At 49.4% G+C, this 27,573-nt stretch overlaps 2 protein-coding genes across 4 annotated transcripts in view; both read left to right on the forward strand.

Annotated features, from left to right (window-relative positions):
- MEI1 (meiotic double-stranded break formation protein 1) overlaps positions 1 to 3,438 on the forward strand; it is a 66,374-nt gene extending 62,936 nt beyond the window's left edge. The window contains exons 28-30 of the mRNA XM_084648261.1: positions 164 to 270; positions 1,019 to 1,150; positions 1,580 to 3,438. Coding sequence (XP_084504387.1) covers positions 164 to 270; positions 1,019 to 1,150; positions 1,580 to 1,927 — 587 coding nt within the window. The 3' untranslated portion in view covers positions 1,928 to 3,438. The remainder of the gene's footprint in view (positions 1 to 163; positions 271 to 1,018; positions 1,151 to 1,579) is intronic.
- A 2,901-nt stretch (positions 3,439 to 6,339) lies between these two features.
- CCDC134 (coiled-coil domain containing 134) lies at positions 6,340 to 25,896 on the forward strand. 3 transcript variants are annotated; one of them, XM_084648273.1, is made up of 7 exons: positions 6,340 to 6,782; positions 17,447 to 17,559; positions 19,683 to 19,804; positions 20,254 to 20,338; positions 21,964 to 22,145; positions 22,388 to 22,459; positions 23,505 to 25,896. In XM_084648273.1, the coding sequence occupies exons 1-7, from the start codon at positions 6,355 to 6,357 to the stop codon at positions 23,628 to 23,630; spliced, it is 1,128 nt and encodes a 375-aa protein (XP_084504399.1). In that variant the 5' UTR covers positions 6,340 to 6,354; the 3' UTR covers positions 23,631 to 25,896. The 3 variants fall into 3 exon arrangements, with proteins under 3 accessions (XP_084504399.1, XP_084504400.1, XP_084504401.1); XM_084648274.1 differs by having other exon boundaries at positions 23,777 to 25,896; XM_084648275.1 differs by lacking the exon at positions 6,340 to 6,782 and adding an exon at positions 7,012 to 7,147.
- The last annotated feature ends 1,677 nt before the right edge of the window (positions 25,897 to 27,573 follow it).

The raw sequence follows: 27,573 nt of genomic DNA on the forward strand, positions 1-27,573 counted from the left end.
ATGAAGGGATATAAAACAAATACCACTTTTGTCTCCAGCGACTTGGTGTCTCGCGGAAGAACAGAAGGATTTGGATTTGGTATGAAGGAGTGCTCTTAGCTAAGAGCACCCTGCCACTGCAGTTTTTAAAACCACCTGTGATGAGTTTCTCTTGCTCCTCCAGCGCTCCATGTCATCTCACAGCCCTGGAATCGATTCCTGCTCTTCACACTACTGGATGGTGGCGAGAACTCCTTCCTTCGTCCAGAAATTCTCAGGCTGATGACTTTGGTGAGCAGGGGAGGAATAGACAGTTCTGTGAATCGATTGTGTATTAGTGCAATGCAGGTGTGTAAGTTATTGGACAGTACATCATAGTACATAGTTATTGGACAGTACATCATCATAGGTTTACCTCCCAACTCACACACTTCCATTGCTTTCAGTCTGTACCTGTATTCTTGGCCCATAATTGGACAACAAACTAATATTCTTGAAGTGCAGAAGGGAAGTCACCTATACATTTTGACCTGTTCTTCCTCTGTGTAACATTCCCATCATACGTGGGGGCGGGGAGACAAAAGAGGAACAGGGAATATGTGGTTTTCTTTGCTTTACTGCATTGTTGAAGCACTGATCTCACATGTCAAATATATGTGAAGATATTGTTGAAAGAAAGATGATGGCAGCTAATGATCTAAGACGCTGCCCTTCCCTAGCTGAGCTCTTGCCTGCACAGATGTTTCAACAGGTTTAGTTAAACCAGTGCAAACTCCTGTGTGGATACTCTTATTTCCATTTAGGAATGGCTTATTTTGGTTTGGCTTCAACTGATTCTTAATTAACTAATGCTAAACTGAATTAAGCCTGATTTAAACCATAAGTAGAGTGGTTGCACAGCCTTTTGCATTGGTTTAACTAAATTGATTTGAAATCTCCCCTTTGGTTAAGTGCAGTTTCCTTGTGTAGCTGTAGATGAGTCACTGCTGGAATCCGTATGACTTCTGTTATTAAATGTCCCTTTTTCCTCTTTGTCAAGTTTGTGAGATATCAGAGCAGCGGTATTATTTCTCAAAGTGAAATTAGCCAGATACTCCAAGAGGCAGCAAAAGCCAAGTTAGCAGAGCTTCCTGGTGCCACATCTCAGGCTCTACGCCTCTTTCTGCTTCAGGTAAGAGTGCTGGCAAGGCCCAGGAGGAAAAGAGAAATGGGGGAATGTGGGAAGAGGTTATGAGAAGGGGATCCTGCAAACAATCTCTTCTGTTTTTGCTATGAGACTTCGGAAACGCGTCGGGTTCTGTGAGGTAGAAGGTAATGGGATGGGGAGGATCCTGCAGATGATCAGCTTGGCTGTTTGTATCTGGTACAGTCAGGGAGGAACTGTGGAACGGGAAAGCAAAACATTTCAAGCAGTGCCCAGATTGTATTGTTTATGTTGCTATGAGTCCCTCTGCCTATTGAATCTCACCCTTTGTAATAAGAAGAGCATCTATCTTTGCCATGGATGAGGGAGTGGGGGAAGTAAGGGATGGAGATGTGAAGGAACAAACCAGTTAGTTGCCCTTTGGTCTGGAAATCATCCCTTTCCTTTGGTATTCAGCTTCAGAGTGGGAGTTGTGAGATGGAGCCAGCCCAAGAAGGGACCATTCAGACCTTGCTGGAGAGCCTCCCAGCCAGGACCAGGACCCATCTAAGCGCACAGGACATGGTGTATCCTTTTGCAAGACACACATCCTTGGTAAATGACATTGCTAAGCAAGGCACAGCAGTTCGGCGAGGGGTGATATTTAATCTGTTGCTCCATGCCATCATCCAGCTCAGATTGAATGAGAGTAAGAATGTATTCAGTACATCTCCACTTGTTGCAGATGCCAAGACCCTCATGCTAAGAACTGGCCAGGGGCATCGTGTGGTGAAAAAAATCCTAATTGTGCAGAAAAGGGATTAATGATACCTAGCTCCTCGCTACCTGTGCTGGGAACAGTGTCTTGATGGGACGATGCTTGTCTATCTGACAGAGACAGCTTGAGGAGTGAGCACAGGACTGGGAGCCAGGGATATCTGATCATGGCCCCGTCACTGACTCCTCCCTAGGACGAGTGATTCATTTAACTTCTCTGTCTGCCTCAGTTTTTCCATCTGTTAACCTGTGCTGCTACTCATTTTTCCTTCCTCACAGGGGTGACATGAAGCTAACTGGACGCTTGTAAAGCACTTTGAAAACAACCACCGTTATGCAAGGACTAGGTATTATTGTTAGCCCTTGTTAAAAGGGCAGGCATGTCTTGTGGCATTGTCAAGCATCTCCCCCACTCAGCCTGAGCTAGAAGCAGAGTTGATGGGCACTGCTAGCAATTGCAACTAGCTCTTCTCAACCAGAAGGGTCAGTTAGCCCAAAATTGCCTTTGTTGGGGGTTGGGAAATAAATGAGGGAGCCTAGAGTATATGCCTAATTAAGTGGCTACTTCTCTCTCAAATTAGCTGCTTTAGCCTGCCTGGCTTCTTCACGCTGCATTGTCTCCGCCAGCTAATGCCCCGGATACTGTCTCTGTTCTGTCCAAAGTGCTGCTGAAGCTAATGCTGTTGTGAGCCACCTGTAGTGCAGTGTCTGTGAAGCATCTCTGTTGCATTTGACAATCACATGGGAGTCGCCCCTTAAGGATCCATCTTCTAAGTAAAACCCTGTCTGGTTAGTGATCAGTCCCCACTGGGAGGCTGGCACCACCTTCAGGATTCCTGCTAGAGTGGTTCCACCATTATCCCATGTTGGGTGCTGAGGTTTGCTCCAGAATAAAAGTTCTCAACCTGCACACATTGATCCCATTCCACATGAGAGTCCCTGCAATTGTCTTTTTTGCAGGTAGAGGGGGTAGTGCCCTGAGCCATCTCCCTTATTCCTTGCCTCTGGACTGTTGCAACTGGTCTTCCGATGCTAGGGGGCCCAAAGATCCTTGCACTGTTTTTTACAAAGTATTTGGGATGCATCTGAATAGGAATGCGAGGGTCACTGTATGGAAGAGCAAGAATCCTCTAGTTGAAAGCCAGGTTTTTAAGTTTAACATTGTCTGGAAAGCTGTTCCCTCCCCCACAGCCAGAATCCAGGTTTAGGGAAAGGACAGGTGTAGTAGCTTCTCAGCAACATTTGTTGAGCACTGCCCAAACAGGAAATTACCACAGCAAGTTGGGTTTTCCTGGCTTGTCCTTCCCTTTAGTTTTCCATTCATGCCATCAACATCAGATGCCTGGGAGGAGTGGCGGTGTCTCTCTTGCACATTGCAGACTGAAACAAGAGGAGGGAGCACATGGAGCAGAGAAATAAGAAATGGACGGAGAAAGACCATTCCTGCCCTTTTTCCCAGACAGTGGCTTAGAGAGAAACAATAACAGAAATGGTTGGTAGCTGGTTTTCAAAAGTTATGTTTACTGTTGTTGAAAAGCAATCACAAAATAAAATCTTGCATTCCCTCTTTTTTCCATTCATTTGTTAGAGATGGCTTGGTTGAAACCTGCCCTTCAGGTCAGACTTGCATTCATGGGGAGCACACCACAGCACTTCCCAGGTGGTATGTGTGGGGGGAGGCAGTGTCTCAGCCTGTAGCAGCAGTTAAATAGATTGAAACAGAAGGGGGAGCTCTCACCACACTAACCAGCAAGGAGGATGAGCGCTGCTTACCTCAGCCAGAGCATGGCAGCTCCTCTCTGCTTATAGTAGAGAGGGGGGACTTGGGCCATAAAAAGACACAGGTAACCCCTTTACATTAACTCTGGCTCCACAGCCTCCTCTCAGAGCCCCTTGCTTCCACCTGACAGACTTGTAGATGCCATGAAATCAATTCCCTACTTGTCTATAAAAGAGTCACTTCTTCTCCAAAGCTGTGGTAGCATCTGAATGTGTCATGGATCATAACTCATATCATCACAAGCCTCCAGCTACTACTGCTGACCACAGCCAAAGCTTTTATGTTAATTGCTTCTTCCTGAAAAAACTCTGTTGGCTTACCATCCATTTTCTTTCCCATTCAAATGCCCTCTTCTCATCCTCAAACACCATCACAACTGTCGGTGAGGGAAAGGTCCCAGGCAGGTGTTGGGCAACCGGATGTAAGGAGGCAGAGGGTGTTTCCCAGGCCTCTTGCTGCAGCCAACCAAAGCCTTTAGGAAGGAGAAGAGAGCAAGCAGTGTTGTTGCCTGCTAGGGCCCCTGGTGTGCTGTCAACTGGCCATAGCTCATGTCCCACAGAGCCATGCAGTGCACAGCCCTGCCCCTTTGCTCGTTAGTATAGTGGTGAGTATCCCCACCAGTCACGTGGGAGACCGGGGTTCGATTCCCCGATGGGGAGAGTCCTTTTGAATGGGGAGAAAGATGCATTGCCCATCCAGCACATTCCTCATCTCCTTCAATGGCGACTTCCCTTCACACACCCCCGCAGTGTGGATTTTCATCTCCAGAGAGATAATTAGCCTGCAAGGCCACCACAGCCCTAGTGAAAGCCTCCACATCGCCTTCCACCACTGGGCCCAGCTTCAAGACCTGCATGTCAGGGCACACTTCAGAGTCGCAAAGGGGAATACTCTGGCCAAGGGCATGAGGACAATCGCCCAACCTAACGTAGTGGCAACTGGTCAAGGGGCGAGGAAGAGAGAAAAGCGGACAGGCAGCAGGCTGGCCTCCTGTCTTTTTTTCCTTTTGTTACGATTTTAACTGTGACAGTAATGGGGAGACTTGAGAAATAGTTGTGGCCATAGGTGAGGTCAGCGGCCGCCCCGAGAGCGCAGAAGGGAGCAGTTCCCACTCAGCTGCTGTGTCACCCAGCGGCTGGCTGTGATCGTATAGTGGTCAGTAGTCTGCACTGTGGCCGCAGCAAGCTGCCTTCGAATCCGAATCATGCCTTTGCTTTTTGGTGGGGGAATCTCCTGACGCACACCCAGTGGCTTAGCCTGATTGCATCCATTTATAAAGAGAGCCAGCAGCTGGTGTCTAGTTTCCGCTTGGTAGAGGAACGTCAATGAGATAAATCCATCAGAAAAAGAGTAACGGGGATGAGTAACAGGAAGTTTTCCTGGGCACCAGTGTCCGGAAGCAGCGTATTCCATCCTGGAAAGGGATGAGTTTGGAACGTCTGGCCACTGTGCGTTGAAGGGAAGGTTGTTCGGGCCTGGGAAGCTACGGCCCTCAAGAGGGGCTTCTAAAGCCAAAGGGAGCTTGGGTGAGTTTGTGAGGGCGTGACTTTGAAGAGCGTGTGAATTATGGAAGTGGAAGGGTAGAAAGAAAGGGTTGTGTGAGGAAGAAGGTGCTGAGCAGCCCGTTGGTGAGGGGAACAGATCTAAATAACATGGTGTTACAAGTGCCTATAGCTGCCTATCCACAGTGGGACTCCCAACGTTGCTAACAGTAGGACCAATGCAACAGTGGGAAATACAGACAATTGCCCCATGGTGGATGGTGTTTTTTTTGAGGTCTCCCATCTAAGTACTGGCCCTGCTTAGCCGATGGATCACAGCACTTGGTGCTATGGCTGCAGGCATTCACACTTTAAGGACTTACTCCTGCAAACGTTTATGCAGGTGAAGTGACCCAACTTTATCCATATGAGCAGTCTTATTGACCTCAGTGGGAAGACTGGAATGAGCAAAGGCACATATGCAAGCCCTGGCCTGAGTTAGACTTTTGCCTGTGTGTATTTAACACTTTAAATCTACACATTTTATTTTGAAGGCTTTCTTTTCATTTTCATCATTTATTTTTGATCCATTTCCACTCCATGTTCTGTATGGTTCAAAGACATTTTGTTTTTAAAAAACCCTCATAGTCATCACTTTACATTTCCAGGGTCTTTCAGCCTGAAGGATCCAAAAGATTTTAGAGTTTGAATATACAAAAAAAGAAAAGGAGTACTTGTGGCACCTTAGAGACTAACCAATTTATTTGAGCATAAGCTTTCGTGAGCTACATGCATCCGATGAAGTGAGCTGCAGCTCACGAAAGCTTATGCTCAAATCAATTGGTTAGTCTCTAAGGTGCCGCAAGTCCTCCTTTTCTTTTTGTGAATACAGACTAACACGGCTGTTACTCTGAAACCTTTGAATATACAGCAAATACTCCTCTGCCCCGGAAATGCAGCCCTTGCTGCGCTGGCATCCTATCGCACGTTTGTGTTGGTGAGATTACCGTGTATGTGTGTGCTAGGGTGAGCAGACAACAAGTATGAAAAATCGGGAGGGGAGGGTAATCGGGTCCTACACAGGGCTTAATTTGTGCTGGGGCAGCCCTGGCACCTCTAGGCTTTGCAGCTCAGGGCCCAAGCACCTCTGGGTTTGCCCAGTCAGGTATGAAAGTAAAAAACTTGCTTGAGCCCCAGCCCCGCTTTCATTACACATGAAGCACCGATCCTGTATAAACCAAAGCCCCTATAATCCGGATGATCCTTTTCAAAGCGGGAGATCTGGCCCGTCTCTGGGTGTGCGCGACGCCCAAGCGCGGCCCGGATCCCGCGGCCGGCGTGGCCCCCAGGCTGAAGCCCAGGCGGCGGCTGGGCTCACGTTCTGCTCGGCCCAAGCGGTGCAGAGACAGCGGGGGCCGGCGCAGCCCGCGGGGCCCGCACCGACCCGGCTCCCGGGGCCGGCGCCGGCGGCGGCGGCGGGCTCAGGAAGTGACATCGCCGAGCGGTGCATGCTGGACCGGTCTCCGCACAGCCCGCCCCCGGGGGCGGCAGAAGAAGCGCGGCGGCGGCGGCATGGCAGCCCGGTGCCAGTGAGCGGCGGCGGCGGCCCCGCAGGCTGGAGCCTCCCCGGCGGCGGCGGCAGGTGCGATCGCGGCGGAGCCCGGTCCCGGGGGAGCGCGGGGCTGAGCGCTGCCCGCACGTGCCGGGCGCGGGGCCGGCTGCTCAGCACCGGCCGGGGCGGGGCGGGGCGAGAGGCCGGCGCGGCCCCGCGGCCGGCCCCGCAGGGCGCAGCGGCACCAGCCCCGGGGGGGCTCGTTGCGCTCTCGTGGGCAGGGGCGGGGAGGCGAGGCGGGAACGTGGCTTTCCGCCGTCGCCCGCTCTCCTGCGCCAGCCCCGCCGCGCTTCTCCGACAGAAATCGCCTGCTTCACAAGCCACCTGTTCCTTGCAGGGGGCACCCACCGCAAGTTCCCGTGGTGGGTCATCCCTGGCTTGTGCTTCATGGCTAGGCACGGAGGGGGTTAAAGGAGAGGAGGGGGTGGATGGCTGGCGAGTGGTGCTAGCCGAACTCAGGCTGGCCACAAGGCAATACCCCCCCCCCCCACTAAACTAGATAATGCAAGAGGAAGTGTGGTGTGCAGGGAACTATTTTGGGATCAAGCTATTCAAATGTAAGCAAATAACTGGGCTAGATGGTCTTCTCTATGTCGCTTCGAGCATCTTTCATTGAAGTATCTCAGAGTGCTTCATAAACCAGCCTCACAGTACCCAGTGTGGCAGCTATGTTGTTATACCCATTTTACAGCTAGGTAAACTGCAGCACAGGTAAATTGAGTGCCCCCTTGCCTCTTCCCCCCCTCCCACCCAAGGTCCTGCAGGCCATGAGTCGTAGGCAGAGCTAGGCATAGACCTAGTGCTTAATTTTGAAATGAAAGAGGTTTCTGACTCAAGCAATTAGGTGCCAAGGCTCAAGAAATTTTTTTACTTTCATAACTGACAGGGCAAACCCAGAGGTGCCAGGTCTATGAACTGCCAAGCCTAGAGGCACTGGAGCTCAGCCCTGGTGCAAATTAAGCACTGCCTAGATCCCCATTGTTCTTCAGTTCCTTGCTCACAATACTTAATTGAGCAGTCTGGCCCGTACCTGGTACAGTTTTGTTTCTGCCTAAGAGGGTAATTTTCTGACTAGATGTTAGTCTGATATGTTGTGTACAAAAAATGGTGTCCTATTTATAACTATGGAAAAGATTGTGATATTGGATCAGCCCAATGACCTTGCTGATCTATTATCCTGTGTCTCTGATAGCGGCCAAATCTAGATGTTTCAGAGGAAGGCTTAAACTCTCCATAATGCCTCTGACTTTGCATTATTACAAAGGAGGAAGCTTGTTTCTGACCTCATACACCCGCCTCTGAAGGTCTGCTTCTGGGTATCTCTCAGGAGTAGAGTAGTGAAAGAAAAAGACTTGAGGGACCAAAGGCCACCAGATCTCCTTCCCCCCCCGCCCTCCCCCATCCCCCAACTCCAACAGATGATCTCTGCTGAATGCTCCATAGAAAGGTGGAATTCACATGGATTGTTTGTGATGCTTTAATTCATGTCTGTAAATCACTTTGATCTTTCCTGCAGTTACTCTTCGATGTATCCCAATAGATAATCCCTCTGACATGCTTAGGAGAGGTAATTTTCTTTCCCCTTTTTCCAGTGTTGGAAGCATGTCACTTTTATAAAAGGCTCTGTTGCTGTCAAACACTGAAATTTTCTGTAGTTGAATCTCTCCTTCACACCCACACAGGGCACCTATCCTCATATCATCTATGTGCTGGACAACAATTACAGGGAGTATGCGCATTCCCTAAAGGCACTCTCTCCTATTTCACATCATGGTCTCATTCCCCTCCTCCCCCTCTGCTCTTATGCTCTTGTTCTAGTCAATAAAAAGCAGTCCCTAAAAAGGACAGAGATACCTTTCAAGATGAGAGGGAGAAAGGGAGGGATAGCTCAGTGGTTTGAGCATTGGCCTGCTAAACCCAGGGTTGTGAGTTCAATCATTGAGGGGGACATTTAGGGATCTGGGGCAAACATTGGGGATTGGCCCTGCTTTGAGCAGGGGGTTGGACTAAATGACCTCCTGAGGTCCCTTCCAACCCTGATATTCTATGATTTTTCACAGCTTGCATTGTGACAGAATTATGTCCTACTTGTGTGATGCTTGCTGTTCTGTAATTGATGTGTGGATGACAATCAGACGGTTGGGTTTTTCAGAATGCTGCTGGGGCAATGAGAGCTAATCCAATTTCCACACTATTACCACCCTGTGTGATAAAGACTGGATCCCGCAGTGCTTAAAGGGAAGCTCTATGGTTCAACCGTACCACACATGAGCCTTTTAAGGTGCTGCTGATTTCCCTCAAGTGAACACAATTAATTATGCTGGGATCGGATCCGTAGCTGGTGTAAATCATTGTGGCTCCAGTGACTTCAATAGGAGTGATGCCAATTAACACCATGTGATGATCTGCTCCAGAATATTTAATCTATCTAATCTGCATTTTTAAGGGATCACTGAGGTAATTGTATTTAAATATTTCATACCTGCATTACTAATAATCATAGAATATCAGGGTTGGAAGGGACCTCAGGAGATCATCTAGTCCAACCCCCTGCTCTCTTATGCTGTTCAGGTGTAAAGAAGTGGGAATATCTTGTTGTTTCCACCACTGATGCTGTTTGTTTTTTACATTTCGTTCAGCTCGGACGAGGCACCTAAATGGATCCATTTAGCTAAAGAGGCTTGTGGTTAAAGCAGAGAGCTAGCCAGAGACTTCTGACGATTCCAGGCACTGCTTTGCCACAGACTCTCTGTAGACCTGGGGCGAGTGACTTAATTTCTCTGCCCAGTTCTCTGTGTGTGTGTGCGTGTTTTAAATTCAAATGGAGATAATGATACATCTCTACCTCCTGGGGTTGTTGTGAGAATAAATCCCTAACTGCTTGTGAGGAGCTCAGATACCAAGGTGACAAGAAGTCTGGAAGATGTAGGTAGATTACAGACTTTTTTCTCATGCACTAGCCAGATGCTCTAGATTTTGAGTTACTGCAGGAGAATATTTAAAGTTTACTGCCCTCCCCCCCCCAATTGAATTGAAAATGGTAACCATTCACAAAGCCAGACTATTCATACTGGCTTTTTAAACACAATCTAAATTGGGAGATTCAAGCGTCCAGTTCAGACAAATGGATTTTCTGCTGGACAGAGCTGGCAGAGAATATTCGTGGCAACTGCTTCCCATCTGCCACATCACAGGCCTTTGCTTCCCAACCTTCTCTCTGCCTGAGGCTGCGGCAACAGCTCTGCTTCAGCAAAGATTGTTTCAGTGGGAGGTGGGGAATGTGTATTTCAAATTTCTCCCTCTCATCTGATCCCTAAGATGGTGAAGACTGAGGCAGGGATTCCAGCTTCCAAGGGGAGTTTTTTTCCCTAGACAAAACACAAAGGAGCATCACCTGAAAATTTCCACCCCAAGCCCTGTAAACCAGTGGCCTGGTCTGGGTGGGAAACGTGTCCACAGAATTCTAACCGTCTTGAAACGCAGGTCAGCTAATGTGATTTTAAAGCCCCTTGGAACTGCAGGGTGAATCATGCTACAGGTGGCCTAAACCATTTTCAGAGCCTGCTGAAGATAGTGGCTCAGTACAAATGGTCCAGATCACCTGGAGCCTGGTCTACAATACAGCTCCATAGATTCCAAGGCCAGAAGGGACCATGGTGATCATCTAGTCTGACCTCATGTATAAGACAGGCCATAAAAATTCTCCAAAACAATTTCTAGAGCAGATTTTTTAGAAAAGCATAAAATCTTGATTTAAGATGACCAGTGGTGAAGACTCCATCACAACCCTTGTGTAATGGGGTCAGCACCTACCTGTCATGAGCACCCCCTCTGGTTGGCTGTATCCACATTTTTTAAACCAATCCCAGCTCTGGGTAGGCCATACCCCCAGGGCTACCTCCCTGGAAGTAATGGTTTTGCCTTCTTAGTCTGTTTTGTCCCTAATCTTCAGCTGGGCCTCCTGAGAGTTCAGTCCCCTTCTGGTGGTTTACTGATATCCAATTGTAGGCCCTTCCCCAGTGGTCTGTGGAGGGGGAGGGGGTGGGCAGCCTTCACCCATGCCTTACCCTTAGCTCAGAGCATTTCTAAGCTCAGGACCAGTAGCCAGCCAGGAGCTCTTCCTTGCTTCCCCGGACCCTACTAGCACTGGGCTGTCCATTGTGCTGTAGTTCCCTCAGCCATCCACACTCCTCCAACTCTAGCCAGGAACTACTCTGTCTGTGGCTGCTCTGTAGCTCCTTTTTATAGGACCCTCCTGGGCCCTGATTGGCTGCTTCCCCTGCAGGCACTCTAGCCTGCTTCGAGGACCTGGGATGAGTGTGGCAAGACCATGAGGCCTCCAGCCTGGTCTATCCCGTCACATCTTGGTAGATTGTTCCAATGGTTAATTACTCTCACTGTTAAAAATTTACAGCTTATTTACAGCCTGAATTTGTCTCACTTCAGCTTCCAGCCATTGGATTGTGTTATACTTTTCTCTGTTAGACAGAAGAGCCTGTTATTAAATATTTTTTCCCCATGTAGGTACTTATAGATGGCACTTAAGTCATCCCTTAACCTTCTCTTTCTTAAGATAAATAGATTGAGTCTATCTGTGAGTGAGTCTATCACTATATAAGATGTTTTCTAATCCTTTAACAATTCTCGTAGCTCTTCTCAGAACCCTCTCCAATTTATCAACATCCTTCTTGAATTGTGAACACCAAAACTGTACACAGTATTCTACTCCAAATCGAGATTCCCGTTTATGCATCCTGGGATCGCATTACCTCTTTTGGCCACTGCATCATACTGGGAGGTGATACCCAGTTGATTATCCACCATGATCCCCAAAACTTTTTCAGAGTCACTGCTTCCTAGGATAAAGTCCCCATCATGTCGCTATAGCCTACATTCTTTGTTTCTAGATGTGTACATTTACATTTAGCCATATAAAAATACTTATTGTTTGCTTGTGGCCAGTTTACCAAGCAATCCAGATTGCTCTGTATCAGTGACCTGTCCTCTTCATTATTCACCACTCCCTCGATTTTTGTGTTATCTGCAAATTTGTCAGTGATGATTTTATGTTTTCTTGCAGGTCACTTATACAAATGTTAAATAGCATAGAGCCAAGAACTGATCTCTGCAAAACCCTACTAGAAACACACCTTCTCATTGATGATTCCCCATTTACAGTTATATTTTGAGACTCATTAATTATCCAGATTTTAATCCATTGAATGTTTGCCATGTTAATTTTATATTGTTCTAGTTTTTCTTTAGAATGCCACACGGTATCAAGTCAAAAACTTTATAAAAGTCTAAGTATATTATATCAACACTATTTGAACCTTTATCAACCAAACTTGTAATCTCATCAAAAAATATATCAAGTTTGTTTGACAGGACATATTTTCCATAAATCTGTGTTGATTGTCATTAATAATATTGCCCTCCTTTAATTCTTTGAGTCCTGAATCAGCTGCTCCACTATCTTGCCTGGATCGATGTCAGAAAGACCTTACTTGGGTCATCCTGTTTACCCTTTTAAAATATTGGCACATTAGCTTTCTTTCAGTCTTCTGAAACTTCCCCAGTATTCCAAGCCTTATTGGAAAAATCAACATTAACAGTCCAGTGAGGTCCTCAGCCAGCTCTTTTAAAACTGTTGGATGCAAGTTATCCAGACCTGCTGATATAAAAAAGTTTAACTTTAATACCTGCTGTTTAACATCCTCCTGAGATACTAGTGGAAAGGAAAGAGTGTTATCACCATGGTGAGATTATATCATCTGCTTTTTTTTCCCAAATACAGAACAGAAATATTTATTGAAGACTTCTGCCTTTTCTGTAGTGTTATTGATAATTCTACCAGTTCTATCTAGGAATGGACCAATAGCATTATTAGGATTCTTTTTGTTCCTAATATACTTTAAAAACTCCTTATTGTACTGAACTCTACATAGAGTTCTCCTTGCTTCCCTTATCAATTTTCTACAATTTTTAGCTTTTGATTTATATTAATTACTATTCAACTTCCTTTTTCTTCCATTTGTGATCTCTTATTTTTTAAATTTTTTATAGCTGCCTTTGCTTCCCCTCTAAACTAGGTCGATTTTTAAACTAATACGGCCTTCTTCCTCAGTTGTGGCTTTTTGGGCATCTAGTAAAGTATACTTAAACAATTCCCAATTATCATTCATATTTTTCTGATTTAAATTCTTCCTCTCAGCTGATTTGGCTCATGACAAAGTTTTCAGCTTTGTGAAACTGGCCACTTTTAACACGGATTTAGTGAGCCAATTTTAGAACCTGTTAGAATTGGGGGGGCGGTAAATTCCCCAGCATAGAACAGACACGTGTGCATATGTCACTCAGACAGATTTAATGGGGTTTATTAGGCTGGAAACGCAAAGACTTAAGCCATCAAACTTATGGGACTGGTGTTCTTTAAACAACAATTCTTTACGTAGTAGGGTTAAAGGTCAGAAGTCCATTGGGAGTGTTCAGGAGCAAGAAGGCCTGCTGGCAATGGCAGCACTGCTCACACTCTTGTTAAGGGCAGTGAGCAGCTCCAGCTTTCGTCAGCTTCTCTGCAGGCTGGTCCCTGCTATGAAATGTAGCCATGTCTCAGTGCAGCTGTTGGCAGGCTTGTTAGCCGACCTGGGGCTGAGGGCATGTAGACAAGTTCAGCCCCGGGTCCGTGAATGTCATAGCAGCCTCCTATTTCACCGGACCAGTGTGATGAGGCTGGGCAATTCGGCCTCTGGCTCCCTGCTTCTCTCCCCCGCGTTGTTTCTCCCCTCAGCTGATGAGTTGCTCCCAGTCCCCATCAACTCCTCTGTTACCTATGTCTGCATCTGCTTACATCTCTCCCCGGCAGTGCTGTTGGTTCAGCACAGATGGCTCTCCCCTGCCCCAGAGGGGGCTGCTGCACACTCTCTCCTTCCCTGTCCTCCCTTCAGCCAGCCAGTGCCTCTTCGGACTCTGCCCCACGTAAAAGGAGTCTGTGGTTTTGGAGACCCTTGTGAGGAAACAGTCACCACAGGCTCTGCCCAAGACTTCTCAGCAGCAGGAGGAGGAGGGCGCAGCAGAGCCACGTTGGGCAGCAGAACAGAGTAGTTCCAGGCAGGAATTCTTCCCATCCCCTTTCCAGAGAGCTGCTGGCAGCCTGGTCGTTCCCTGTACTGTCTGGGCCGGGAGCTCCTAATGGACTGACTAGCTGACTCCAGCTGCCACAGACCTTTTCCCCCCAGATCTCTCTGACATCTCAGCCGTGGTCAGTCTGCTCCTTATGGTTGTAGCATCACATGGGACCAGACAAGGATGTTGGCTAAGGACACATACAGAGTTGCACACAAACGGGTGTCTGGATCCCAATGACAGCTGATGATCTTTCAGTCCACAGGCTGTTCCTTTTCCTCCAATCCAAAACCTTTAAGGAGAATCAGAGACTGAGCAGCTGCCTCTGGCTTGGTGGAAGTTGCGTCTACTTATCCCAGCTCTGCTTTGGCCCTTGCTCTCATTTGCAGGAGGCTCTGCAAACGCTCTGTTTGAGCCCATAGCTCAGTGGTTTGAGCATTGGCCTGCTAAACCCAGGGTTGTGAGTTCAATCCTTGAGGGGGCCATTTAGGGATATGGGGCAAAAATTGGGGATTGGTCCTGCTTTGAGCAGGGGGTTGGACTAGATGACCTCCTGAGGTCCCTTCCAACCCTGACATTCTATGATCTCCATTGTAAATTTTTCACAAGGACTAGCCTCTTTGTTGAGTGTTGCGCAGTATTGTGCCTAAAGCAGTACATCTACTTTTCACTGAGACCAGAACATATCTCCTTGCAGCCTTTGCTCAGCTCCTAAATTGGAGAGGGCCCAGGACATTCTCAGGATTTGTGGAGAAAGCACCTTACATTTTATAATACTTGATGTGATCACATTGATACTTTAACTCCTGCAAGTGCTGCCCTTGGCCATAGAGGTCTCGGAAATATAGCAAAAAGCCTGTATTTGATTGCAGCCTTCAGTTTGTCGGCTCTGTAACTCTCCCTCATGCAGCACTCAGCGTCTCTAAACCTGGTAGTCTGGTGTGGTGGGACTCCGACTCCTAAGGGAGAGAGGTTTACCTAATGATTCATGTTCTGGGATTTGCAGCTACCAGTGCAGATCCCCCGTCTCAGTTGGATAAATTACCTATTCAGAAAGAATTGACTTGCAGTGTTTGTTACATTGCAATAAAAAGTAATGTTCCTACCCGTGTTCTTTTCCCTTGGGTAAGCAGAATACACTCTTGAGAGTGCTCTCAATCCCAGCACCTGAATAACCAGGGACTGTTTTTCTTTGTATGCCTTAGCTATCCTGATATGTGCCAAGAAATCTGTGCCTGGAGAGAAGGCTCTTGCTGACTTATATGTGGACCTCTCTGACCCTCCTTGATGTCTCTCTCATTCACCACCTGAGGGATTACTGTAAATCTGGCACTCCAGGCAGGACCACTTCTACCTGATATGGTGGCGTTCTCTTTTCTTGTTCAAGGACTGGATCCCCCAGGCAGAACAAGTTCTGTTACGCAGCTCCTACAGTGCCTGTCTTTACTTATCACATACACTAGTGCAGTGGTTCTCAACCAGGGGTCTGTGGCCCCCTGCTCATCCGCAAGTTGTTTTCAGAGGGGCTGCAGGGGCCATGGCTGAAGCCTGGAGTCCTGTTGCCCCCTGTGAGGCTAAACCCGGGAGCCGCGGGGAGGAAGCCCGGAGCCATGAGCCCCAGCATCCCCCACAGGGCTGAAGCCAGGAGCTGCAGGTCTTAAACTGAGCCCCAGCACCCCCTGAAGGGCTAAAGCCACAAGTCCCGGCGCCCCCCACGGGGCTGAAGCCAGGAGCCATGGCACTCCCTGTAGGGCTGAAGCCGGAAGACCATGGGCAGAGTTGCAAGGGGGGTGTGTCTTGGGGGGCGTCACCCCCCACTCCAAACTTATCCAGAGTGCGGCAGTGTCCGTCCCCCCGTCCCCTACACACACACATCTCCTCTCCTGCAGTCCCCCTACTCTCTGTCCCCTGGCCACGTTGGAGGCTTGAGTTGGGTAGTGCGGGGCAGCTGCTGCTTTGGCTGGTGCCACGGAGCGGGAAGCTGCAGCATTCCCCATCTCTTGCTGCTGCTGGTCACCTGAGTTGTGGCTGCTCCTCGGCTCCCAGCCCCCTTTGACTTCTTGGGCTGCTGGTAAGACCCGCCTGGGTGGGGGTCCTGGCTCCAGGGCCAGCAGAGCCCTCGGGGAGCAGCAACTGCAACAAAGCGTGCCCGCCCCAGCACACAGCTCCCGCTACCCCTCTCCCTGCACCCTCCCTCGCTGCGCACAGCTCCTAGCTACCCCCCGCCTGCGCACAGCTCCTAGCTACCCCCCGCCTGCACACAGCTCCTAGCTACCCCGCTCTCTGAGCTACCCCCCGCCTGCACACAGCTCCTAGCTACCCCCCGCCTGCACACAGCTCCTAGCTACCCCTCTCCCTGCACCCTCCCTCGCTGCACACAGCTCCTAGCTACCCCCCGCCTGCACACAGCTCTGAGCTGTACTGCTCTCTGAGCTACCCCCCGCCTGCGCACAGCTCCTAGCTACCCCCTGCCTGCGCACAGCTCCTAGCTACCCCCTGCCTGCACACAGCTCCAGCTACCCCTCTCCCTGCACCCTCCCTCGCTGCACACAGCTCCTAGCTACCCCCCGCCTGCACACAGCTCTGAGCTGTACTGCTCTCTGAGCTACCCCCCGCCTGCGCACAGCTCCTAGCTACCCCCCGCCTGCACACAGCTCCTAGCTACCCCGCTCTCTGAGCTACCCCCCGCCTGCACACAGCTCCTAGCTACCCCCCGCCTGCACACAGCTCCTAGCTACCCCTCTCCCTGCACCCTCCCTCGCTGCGCCACAGCTCCTAGCTACCCCCCGCCTCCACACAGCTCTGAGCTGTACTGCTCTCTGAGCTACCCCTCGCTGCACACAGCTCCTAGCTACCCCTCTCCCTGCACCCTGAGCAGTTTTCAAACTTTTTGAGCTGAGTCCCCCCTGCTTTGAATTATAATTGTTGGTTGTGCCTCCCTACCCCCCAGCCCTGCTCAGGCGATGAAGTGGGGAGGATCCTAACAGGACTGCATAGATAATACCCCCAAGGAGCTAATGCCAAGGCAGGAACGGGAGTGAGCCTGCAGTGAAATATAGAACTGTTTGGGCTGGAAGTTCGGAAGAAGTTTGTAAGAGAGTGATTTTAGGCAGTAGCATAGAATATGGTTGCTAAAGGCAAGTTTGAAGAGTAGGTTGAACTGAGTTCAGACTTCAGTGGGAATAATCGGATTTGCTGAAGGGGGTCAGAGTCTGGTCCCATCTAGTCTGATATCCCTGTCTCTTGTGCTGGGCAGTCTTAGGCTCCTGATGGATCTTGGCCACCATCCTGCTTCTGCCAGTGACTATTGGATGAAATATAAGAGGAAGTGGCAGCCCTGCCTCCCCCTATTAATGCACCTGTTGTGCAGTGGGGAGACGACAGGGAAATGGATAGAAGACTGTTTGGAAAGGAGCCTCTTCAACGAGAACCCCTGGCGTCTGTCCTGGGGATGCTCTTTGGCCCTGGATGTCAAAGGGTTGTGTGGCATGTGGCGCTGGGATGTGTGGGGCGGTTTGTACATCTTATCCAGCTCATGAAGTCTTTGTTGTTGTTTTGTTCTGATCCAGGACTTCAAACATGGATCTGTTCCGGGTCTGCACCTTTGTCTTCACGCTGATGTTGTCCAGGGGCAGCTCTTCAGACCCAGAGAAACAGAGCATAGACTCTGGGTTGGAAATCTGTATCCTTCTCTCCAGGCCTGCACTTGGGCTGTGAGTGAGGGCGGGCCGGGGAAGAACTGCAAGAGCAGTTGACAGGTATTAGAAGGATTAAACACTGAAGAGGGAGAGGAGTTATTGAGTGGGCCTCAGGGTTATAATTACGGACAATGACGTAAAAGTGAACTAAGGAAAATGCAGACAGAATATTGGGAACTGTTTCCTCACAGTGAGATCTAACACACTGGGGAGCAGTCCCCAGGGGCAATGATGGGAACGCCATTAACTGAGTCAGATAGAGCTGGACTGAGAAAAGGAATTGCAAAGACCAATCCTGTGTTAGCCAGGCGATAGGTGAAGAACTTCATGACCTTCTGGCTCCTTTCTGACTCTGTTTTCTCTGATTATGTGATAGCATCAGAACTGCTGAGCTGGCACATCTTTGCTCTTCTGTAGGGAGGATTTATCTAGGCTCCGTAGTTTGCTTATATAAGACCCATTTCGCTTCATTCTTTTATCATTGGTGAGCATAGAGGCAGATTCTCAGCTTGGCATGGAGTAGGTACAGATTGTATTCTAGGCAAGGGTTTGAGCCACAGTGTGGTGACCTGTCCTGTGCCCCCAGGAAGAAAAGCAGAGTGACCTGTAATACGCTTTCTCTCCCTGCTTCCAAATTCCTCAGTGAGATTCTTGCAGGAATCATCAGGGTTTGTCCTGTCTTAGTCCATATGCATTCTCCAAAAATAATCCAAAATCTCCCAAATGTCTGGGATCAAAGCCAAAAAGTTCTATTCCTTCCAGGTCGTAGAGATCAGCCGGGTACCAATCAGCATGCACCACGCAGTCGTGATCGATGGCTTCTTCAGCTGGGAAAGTGACTGAACTTTTCAGCCAGATCATGCATTGGTGTAGCTTGGTGCTGCTCCATTGACTTCCCTGGAGCTATGCCAGCATACACCAGCTGAGGACCTGGACTTTACTTCTCTCTTCGTAACTTGGGGGAATCACACTGGAGTGTGACAATCTGGAGTGCTGTCCTTTAAGTGAACCCTCAAGGAACCAGTAAAAATAGTTGCCTAGTTGAAGTGACTTTTAGCTTAAAACTTTAATCAAGTTACACTAAGAATGCATGGGGCTATCTCACCGTGATTGCCTGACACTCCTGCTATTGGCGAGGGGCTGCTTTGTACATGGTTTCACTCAGCCTGGTCTATGTCTCTTCTGTGTTTATCATTCTTACTGGGCATCCGCAGCTGACATGAATCCTTCCTATCTGTGCCAGCCTCCCCTGGTGAAGGGTTAATCAGATTGGCATTGCAGGATGCTCAAAGCCTCCCAGTGTATAACAGGAGAGGTTGGGAATTGACATGAGTTCAGAGTGGCTGTTCCCAGACTGCCAGTGTGGGTTGTAAATGTTAAGCTCGATATAAGTGCTTAGTATTTATTAAATGCCCCAAGGGGACTGTTGGCAGATGTCTGTGTTGCAGGGTTGTTAAAAGCCTGCTCCTGTTTCCCATCTATGAACCGCTGGAGCGGATAGGCTCAGTCACTTACACCCTGCACTCAGACACCAGGGAGGCCCCATAACTGATTGGTTGTACTGGCCTGGGTGGTCTCTCTTCTGGAGCACTGCATGGGTCAGTGCATCTCAGCTGGAAATGTTTGAGTTTGGAGTTGTGGGAGGGGAAAAACTGTTACAAGCCCGTAAAATGAGATCTTGGGGCCGAGCCCAGCTCTGGGAAAGAGGGAGGTGGCCTGTCTGTGGAGACTTCAGGGTGAGGGGTTTCTAAGGGTGTATCTACACTACCTTTGGGAGCAAACCTCCCATCCCAGGTCCACAAATGTGTGCTGGCAGGGCTCATGCTAGTGCACTAAACATAGCTGCGTAGATGCTAGGGTGATGTTGCAGCTCAGGCTCTCGAGCCTAGGGGGACGGGGAGGTTCTGCCCAGCTATTTTGAGGACAATAACGCGAGCCCTGCCAACACAAGTGTGTGCGCCCGGGCTGGGAGGCTCGATCCCAGCCAGATGCAGTGTAGACATAACCTCAGAGGCCCCAATGTTGGATGCTGCAGTGCCATCAGGAGGCAGGACCTGGTCCAGCAGTGAAGTCTGGGCAGTGGGCATGATCCTTGACAGAGCTGCAGATAAGAAGCTATTTGAGGTGAAGCGCAAGGACCAGATGAACGCACTGAAGAACCTGATTGAGCTCAATGATGTGAACCAACAATATAAAATCATCGACATCATGCTCAAGGGACTCTTCAAAGTGAGCGTCACCCACTAACTCCCGCCCCCATCCCTCCTCCAGGGCTTTGGGTGCTGCTGGGTGCTCTTTGGGAGCCCTCCCACCAATGGCTGAGCAGGGAAGGCTCACAGTACAACTTACCTTTATCCCATGTTCCTGAGGGTGTGTCCCAGCCCAGAGCACCACCATGGGAACATGACAATGGGGGGAGGAGAAGAAGGGGGTTGATAAGAGTGAGCAGTGGGGTTGGGAACTGGACCCAAGGTCACTATGGGCATAAGAGCGCAGGGCTATGTTTTAAAACAGGGTGGGAGAGTTGGGGCAGACTGCACCACCGAGCTGCTGTAGCAGCAAAAAGGAGGAGGGGGTGTGAGACGAGGCTGGAGCTGGCAGGATGCCTGGGGCAGGCAGGAGAAAGATGAGATCTGGGAAGCAGATGGATTCACTGAGTTCATTTTCTGAATGTTCAGGTGCTGGAGGACTCCCGGGCGGTCCTTATAGCCGCGGATGTGCCTCCAGATGGGCCCTTCCCTCAGGATGAGAAGCTAAAGGATGGTAGGACTTCCTCTCTTTTTAGTCCCAGTTTCCGCTTCCAATGCTCTTTCATACTTCTCTCTCCCTCTCATTTGCCATTTCAAATGGGCTCAGTGCAGGGGTAATGAGGGAAATTCGATGGCCTGTGTTGTGCAGGAGGTTTGACTAGATGATCTAATGGTCCCTGCTGGCCTTAAAAATCTATGAAACCATTACCGCCTCCCTGGTCAGTCCACGTTCGGAACCCTTTCTCATCGACTTGGCTCTTTGTCCTGCTTCCTGCATTGTTGTTGCCAGCATCTAGAAGACCCTAGGATGGGAATGGAGCCAGGGAACTCTGCCAGTGATCTGTGAAGCAGAACAGAATCTGGGTGTTTCTTCTGCATGGCTGATGAAAAGTAAGCACTTGGGGTTCTGTCCAGTGTGCTGAAAAGGGAGGACACTGGAGACCAAAACAATTGATTGGACCACCTCGTCTGGTATCCTGTCTTCAATGCTGAATGCTTCAGAGGGAGGTGTAAAACCTCCCATAATGCAACTCTTTGTGCAATGCTATACAGAACGTGGAGGAAGAAATTTCTTCCTGACCCCAGCCAATGATTAGTTTATGACCTGAAGCATGAGCACTGAGAGCCCTTACATTGTAGAGGAACACAAGAACCTCTGTCAATTACCCTCTCTTTAAGCAGTTGCTGGCCAGTAATGGTTTCGGAAGAGAAAATCACTCCAAGGATGGAGGCTAGGGAGAGTTGTATTTTACCCTGTCCCCAGCCTATGGGCCAGTATCTGTGATGGCTGGAGGGTTGACTTATGCGGGAAACAAAGACCATCAGACAACTCCCACCCAGAGAGAGATGCACAGATTGGTATCTGAGGGATGAATTCAGCCCTGTGGGATGACTAAATTGTCTAAGAATTTGGCTAAATGATGGCAAAGGGAGTGGGGGGGACTATGCAAACCTTCTATAGTACCTGTAGGCTGTAAATAGCAAGCAAGAGAGAAAATGAACCAACGGGGTTTATAACTCTGACTTAAAAGCAAGAAATTAACCAAGAGAAAAGTTGGGCTGAGTATAAAAACCCATTTGCTAACACCTAGGTCTATTATACAGGAGAGCACTCTCCCAAGGGGAACGAGTGCTGGAGGCCACGTCACTTGAGTTATTTAAAACTAGACTAGACGAGGCCCCTGGAGTTGGTAGCGTAAGGAATAATCCTGCATTGGCCAGGTCTGAGGAGGGCAGAGAAGATCTTGCCTGTTGGGGCTCTTCCATCCCTCGTCTCTGTCAGTAGGAAAGTGCGCAGTCTTGTGCTGTGCTTATTAGCACCCTGCTGAGCCAGACCCAGCCGGAGTGCCCACTCGTTGGGATGTCTGACTGGAGCAGACGTAGACCATTAGAAACCTCCAGTCACCCAGGCTTGCTGTGTTTGAGGGCACATCCTGCATGTCACCACTTAAACTGGGACTGCCATGGAATCTTTCTGGCAACTTGAGAGGAGGGCTTTCCCCCTGGCCAGGCCACGCAAGTAGGGGCCACGCTGAGAGTTTCTTGGCTGGAAGGCGATCTCTGCTGGCTTACATGCAGTAGGAAGTGGGCAGTGAAGCAAGACCCTCTGCTGACTGTCCCTGTGACTCTGCTCCCTAGCCTATTCCCACGTGGTGGAGAACACGGCTTTCTTTGGAGACGTGGTTCTGCGCTTCCCCAAAATCGTCCACCATTACTTTGACCGCAACTCCAACTGGAACAACCTGGTCCGCTGGGGCATCAGCTTCTGCAACCAGACGGGCGTGTTCGATCAGGGACCCCACTCCCAAGTGCTCGGACTGGTATGGCTCTGCGCTTAATCATCTTGACTCCCGGCATGGCCAGCCCCCCTGGAGCTAGGGGACAGGCCAAATGGAGGGGGAGATGACTGCGGTTATTGGACTAGAGAAATGGGGAGAGAAGTGAGTCGAGAGGGGGAGAGATGGCGTTGGGGGAGAGGGAGGAATAAGAGAGGTAGGGCAAGGCATGGAGCAGTAGGGTGAGAGATGCTGCTCTCTAGTACTGACTTTCTTTTAATCCACAGATGGCTCAGGAGCTGGGAATTAGTGAGAAGTCTCCGGGTTACCGGAATCCCTTTAAAACCGACCATTCCGAGGTAAGATAGCAAAGCTACGAGTCAGTCCCTGTGCACGTTTCCTCCTCCACCTTTATCCCGTGCTGAAGGCAGCTGGTTTGGGAATGGAAAGGCCAAATGTTTGGGGCTGTTGATGCCTGGGGTGGGGGAGGATTCTAAGCTTACGCCAAGCCATTTGTGTTGTCCATGATGGTGGCACCATTTGATGAGCAGTCTGATCCTGCCCTTCCCTTCTCCTCCCTCCCAACCCATGGAGCAGTGCCAGCGACTCCTCCCTACAGGCTCTCAATGCTCCAGCTCCAGAGAGTGAATTCCTTTTGCTGCTGAATGCGTGAGATGGACGGCAGTATGGGAAAGGCAGGTCCATGCACTCTGCCGTTTGCCCTCAAAGGGCTGCGTTCGGGCCTGTCTGTCCTGTCGGACACAGCTCTTCCCGGAGCCTGGTGCTGTGTCCAGTTTGACTGCTGAGTCCTGGTCTTTCAACACCGTCCCTCCGTGGAAAACTCTCCATAGCATTTGGCAGAGAATGATCTCGTGGCAGTAAGGCAAGGAGCCATCCCTGCTGCCTACAGGCCCTGCTGCCCTCACAAACCCACCTCTCTCCCTTCTCTCTGATGGTCCACATTTGGCTCCACCATAGCCTCAGAGTTGGGGGCCCCTTCCGCGGTCAGCGTGGCTAGGAAAGTTGGGACGCTGATCTTATGGGAGTGCATTGGGCAAATTGCTTAATCTCTCTATTCCTGAATGTCCCTATTGGTAAGATGGGGGCAGTCGTACCTGCCTCACAGAATGAATTGGGCCTGATTTGCCTCTTGCTTAGCGTCTGATCTAAAGCCCATGGGAGTCATCAGGAGTCTGTCCATGGGCTTTGGATCACCTGCTTTCTCCACTGACATCAGTAAGGCTACAACTGGCAGAAGGGAGTGGAGACTCTCCCCTCTTTACGGATTAAAAGGCTTAATGAATTAATACTGTAAGGCTTCCCGAGACCGCTGAGGCACTGGGATTGCTTTTCCTGTCTCCACCTGTGCAGCCTGAGGAGCTGAGCTCCTCCTTGCGCTTTCAGTTTTTCCCCAGTGCAGACACGTTCCAGAAGGCCCTGCGAGAGGAGGAGAAACGGAGAAAGAAAGAAGAGAAACGGAAGGAGATCCGCAAGGGGCCCCGCATCTCGCGCTCGCAGTCGGAGTTATAGTGCTGCCTTGTTGCTGAGACCCCTGCTGGCGGGAGATGCCGCGGCTGGAAGCAGAGTGTCCTACTCCCTCAGCAGCCCCCGGGCGGGTCACCTTTAATTTGTTTAATGGTTTTTGTTTTCCTTTTTTCTGTGGTGTATCGGACAAGGACTGGATTGAATCCTGAGAAGGGACTGGACGCAGATCCTGGATACAACCCCCCGTGGGAAAGCTCTCCATAGCTATTGGCATACGGAGGGTCCAGCAGAGAACATCCATTGGGTGCATGCACTGTAGGGCTTTCCTGATACTAACAACGAGACTGCATGGAGGCAGGGAGGGATTAGAGTGGTACCCATCCCCCTGGAACCACAATGCAGGATACAGGGCATAGTTATACTGGGCAGGACTATGTTTCGAGCTGCATAGTTATACTGGTCAGAGGGAAAGCATGGTAGGGTGTGTGGTTAGAGCAGATACCCACAGGCCTTGGGAACCTTCAGTTACTGGAGAAATACAATGTATCATGTATTAAACATGCTCCCTTCCCCCTGGAAATGGGGGGTAGGCGGTGTAACTTAGCGGCTCCAAAGGGGATGGTGCTTTTATATGGTTCAGTTAGCCAGCTAGTCCCTCCCCTGCCACTTATACCAAATCCTGCATTGTTGGAACCTCCATCCACAAATCAGATCTCTCCTTTCTAGATGGCTGTTTTATTAAAGAAACACAATTTAAAAACATCTAAACAGACCATTGGCTGATCTGGATTGGAGAGAGCCAACCGGGTGAACCCCCACTTATGTAGTGGGAGGCAGCCCACATTTTCAGGGCTGCAGAAGGAAAGGGTTTTTTGGGGAGGGGGGGCTGCTGTGCATGCCAGGACAGACTGAGCAGGCTCCAGAGAGTCTAACGTCACCGTAAGGCCTCCCAGCAAAGGTTCTGGAGTAAAGACTCAGCTTGAACTGCCAAAAAAAAAAAAAAGACTCCTTATGCCGGTGACTTGCATGAGCTGAACTTGTGGTTTCTGGTCTCAGCTCAGTTCCTGGCAAACAGGTGCCCACATGACAACCACCATGGCCACTGTCACTCAGTGGGAGCCTCGACAAAAAGACCAAGGATTGAATAAGCTATGGAGGCAGAACTCCTCTTCCCCACCTTCCCCCTAGAGAATCTCACTTGCTCCGGATTAGAGGCACGTTGCTGGGGGGATGTGAAGCCCATGCTGTGACTACCTTTACTGTAGTTGTTTTGGGGCTAAAGAGGGGACCTCAGACTCCGTGGGTGCCAGTTGGGCACTTTCAGTCTCACTAAATTCACATTTAGTGCTTTGGGTTGTGGATTTTTTTAATGACCTTTATTTTGCTGTGTTAAAATGAAAAGCTACCCACCTACTAGATCACCGTGGCAGGATGATCTTCCACTACATAAACAGTAGGAAGAAAGAGAGGTGATGATCATGTGTTCTGTCCAAAATGGATTCTTTCCATTGGACCAAGCAACCGATTGTAGATTTAATTGTCCAGTCAGTTATTGCGAGTGCACTATTACTGACCTGCTGCCTTACTGGCTCAGAGTAACAAGCCTTCTCTTTTGCATGTGCAGCTATTCCATACAGACATGTTCTTGTAAGTGTACTAGAAATAAGCGTGGTTTCTGACTGATGTTCATTTTAACTGTCATCAGTAAGGTAAAAGTTAGTGATCCAGGCTTGGGCTCAGTGCAACTAACGTCCTAGTCCAGATCCAGAGCTGGTTGCCAGTTAAATGAATTTGATAGATCTCATCCAAGTCCCCAGTGGATGTTTGCGCGGAAGCCAAATGTGTGGAGGCTTTGTATCAAGTGGTACTCACTGCACAGGGGCTCACGACTGGAACTGTGGGGGATGCTGCAGGTCGGGATTGATGGCCGTTGGCAGAGCTGTGCATGCAAAGCTTGTGCAGCATTCGCCTGGCTCCAGCTGGCGCTATCAGCCCCTCGCTGTCTTGAATACGAGAACTGAAATTTACTCTCTCAAGATTTGTTTTTGATGTATTTTCAGTCGCTGATCAAATCACACACCCCTAGCTTGTTCTTGCTGAGGGATTATCCTTCTGTGGGGAATAAGGGACTCTATCGGGGGACGCTGTAGTCTGACTTGCTGCCTTCAGGCTATTTTACATGGCCAGAGATGGGAAATGTTGTTCATGTTTAAATGAAGAGCCAGTTACATGTGTTTTGTTCCTTGGACATGCATTGAAAGAGGAAGCCTTTTTTTTTTTTCTTGAATAAATCAGAATTTTTAAAATCAAACCATTGTACCTTGTTAGTGTTTCAGTGGGAGCTGTTTTGAACCGTGGCATGCCTGGGGGTGTCTCTGGGGTGGGAATGGGTATTGGGGCTGTTGAGAACCTCATATATTTTAGAGGCTGGATTGGTGCTGAGATACAATTGGAAGAGTTCCCTTGATCCTATCTGGTTACCTGCTAAATTAGTTACTGTAGCACTTTAAAGATGAATCTTCCTCTAAAATATACTGTGTGTCTATATTCCAAAAATCCTGTCCCACAACCACCAACTGCCACCTTCAGACTGACACAAATACCCCTGGGGGGTCTCCATACGCAGTACTATAGCTTTGAGCTTTTTAATGGTACTCTTTCCCCATACTCCACCAACCTTCCTTGGCATCTAGGGCCAGATTTTCAAAGGTATTTAGGGGCCTAGTGGGATTTTCAAAATGCCCAAGCAGGCTAGTCACCTAACTCCCATTGGTTTCAGTGGAAGTCAGGGGCCTAACCTGCTTAGGTGCTTTTGAAAATCCCATTAGTGTCTACTGCCTGCATCTTTAAGCACTAAATACATTCTAAAATCTGGCCCCTTGCAGCTGCCGTGCTGGATCAGACTAGTGGTCTATCCCCTATGGCTATCCCATCTCCTGTTCTGCACCATCAGACCTCGTGGGGAAGACATGCAACCCACAGGGCCTGCACTTACCCTTGCTCCTTGCTGGCTCCGCATGCAGTGGGGGAGAGATTTGTTGCTTGCATCTCTCCTTGTTCTCTTCTCCCTCGTATGTATACCTTTGCTCCCTCTCCCAAAGAAAGGATGGGGCTCCAGGAACCAACATTCAGGTATTATTTTGTCCTGCAATAGCATCCAGGAGCCTGAGTTGGGGACTAGGACCCCATTGTGCTAGGCGTTGTACAAACAGAAGAAAAAAAGATGGTCCCTACCCCAAAGAGCTTACAGTCTAAGTATAAGACAAGAGACGATGGGTAGAGAGAGAGGGAGGGGAATACCAGGAAACAAGACAATATTGATCAGCATGACAGGAAGTGTTCTCAGCTCACCACCAGCCTGTTAGCAAGTTTTTTGTAGGCATCACAGCAAAAGAGTTTCCAAGAGGGAGCTGGAGGTGGACAGTGAGGTGACCTTGCAGATGTTTATGGGGCTCTCATTCCACGTACAGTACAGGTGAGAGCAAGGAGGTGATTGAAAATGAAACACGTGGACAATGAAGGCCGGAAGAATGGAAGCAGAAGTTGACATCTTATAGTGAATGAGAGACAATAGCGAGGGTGGGGATAGGCTATAAAGGTATCTGATGATGGTGCCCAGCTGCTGTAGCAACTTGGGTTATGATTGCCTCTGAGCCCACAGGTGAAATAAGACTATGCCTGATCACTACTAGCCTGATTTGTCAGAGGTATTGAATACCCACAACTGGCACGGATTCAATGGAATCCACAGGAGCTCAGCACCTCTGAAATCCAGGTCCCCAATGGTGGGGACCAAGGCAAATAAAGCAGCTGCTGGAAGTGGTGCTCTCCTTCCCACGCCTGGTACTGACCTTATGTCCCAGCATGGTGCTTTGGTTGTGCTCCTGGAGGCACCATCTTTTGACTGGATAATGAAATGGAGACCTGAGTGTGTGGGGTCACTGAAGATCTGATGACACTCTTGCAAAAGCAGGGATACAAATCCCTG

Source organism: Lepidochelys olivacea, assembly GCF_965140295.1.
Source record: "Lepidochelys olivacea isolate rLepOli2 genome assembly, chromosome: 1".
In the NCBI taxonomy this organism is placed as follows: Eukaryota; Metazoa; Chordata; order Testudines; family Cheloniidae; genus Lepidochelys; species Lepidochelys olivacea.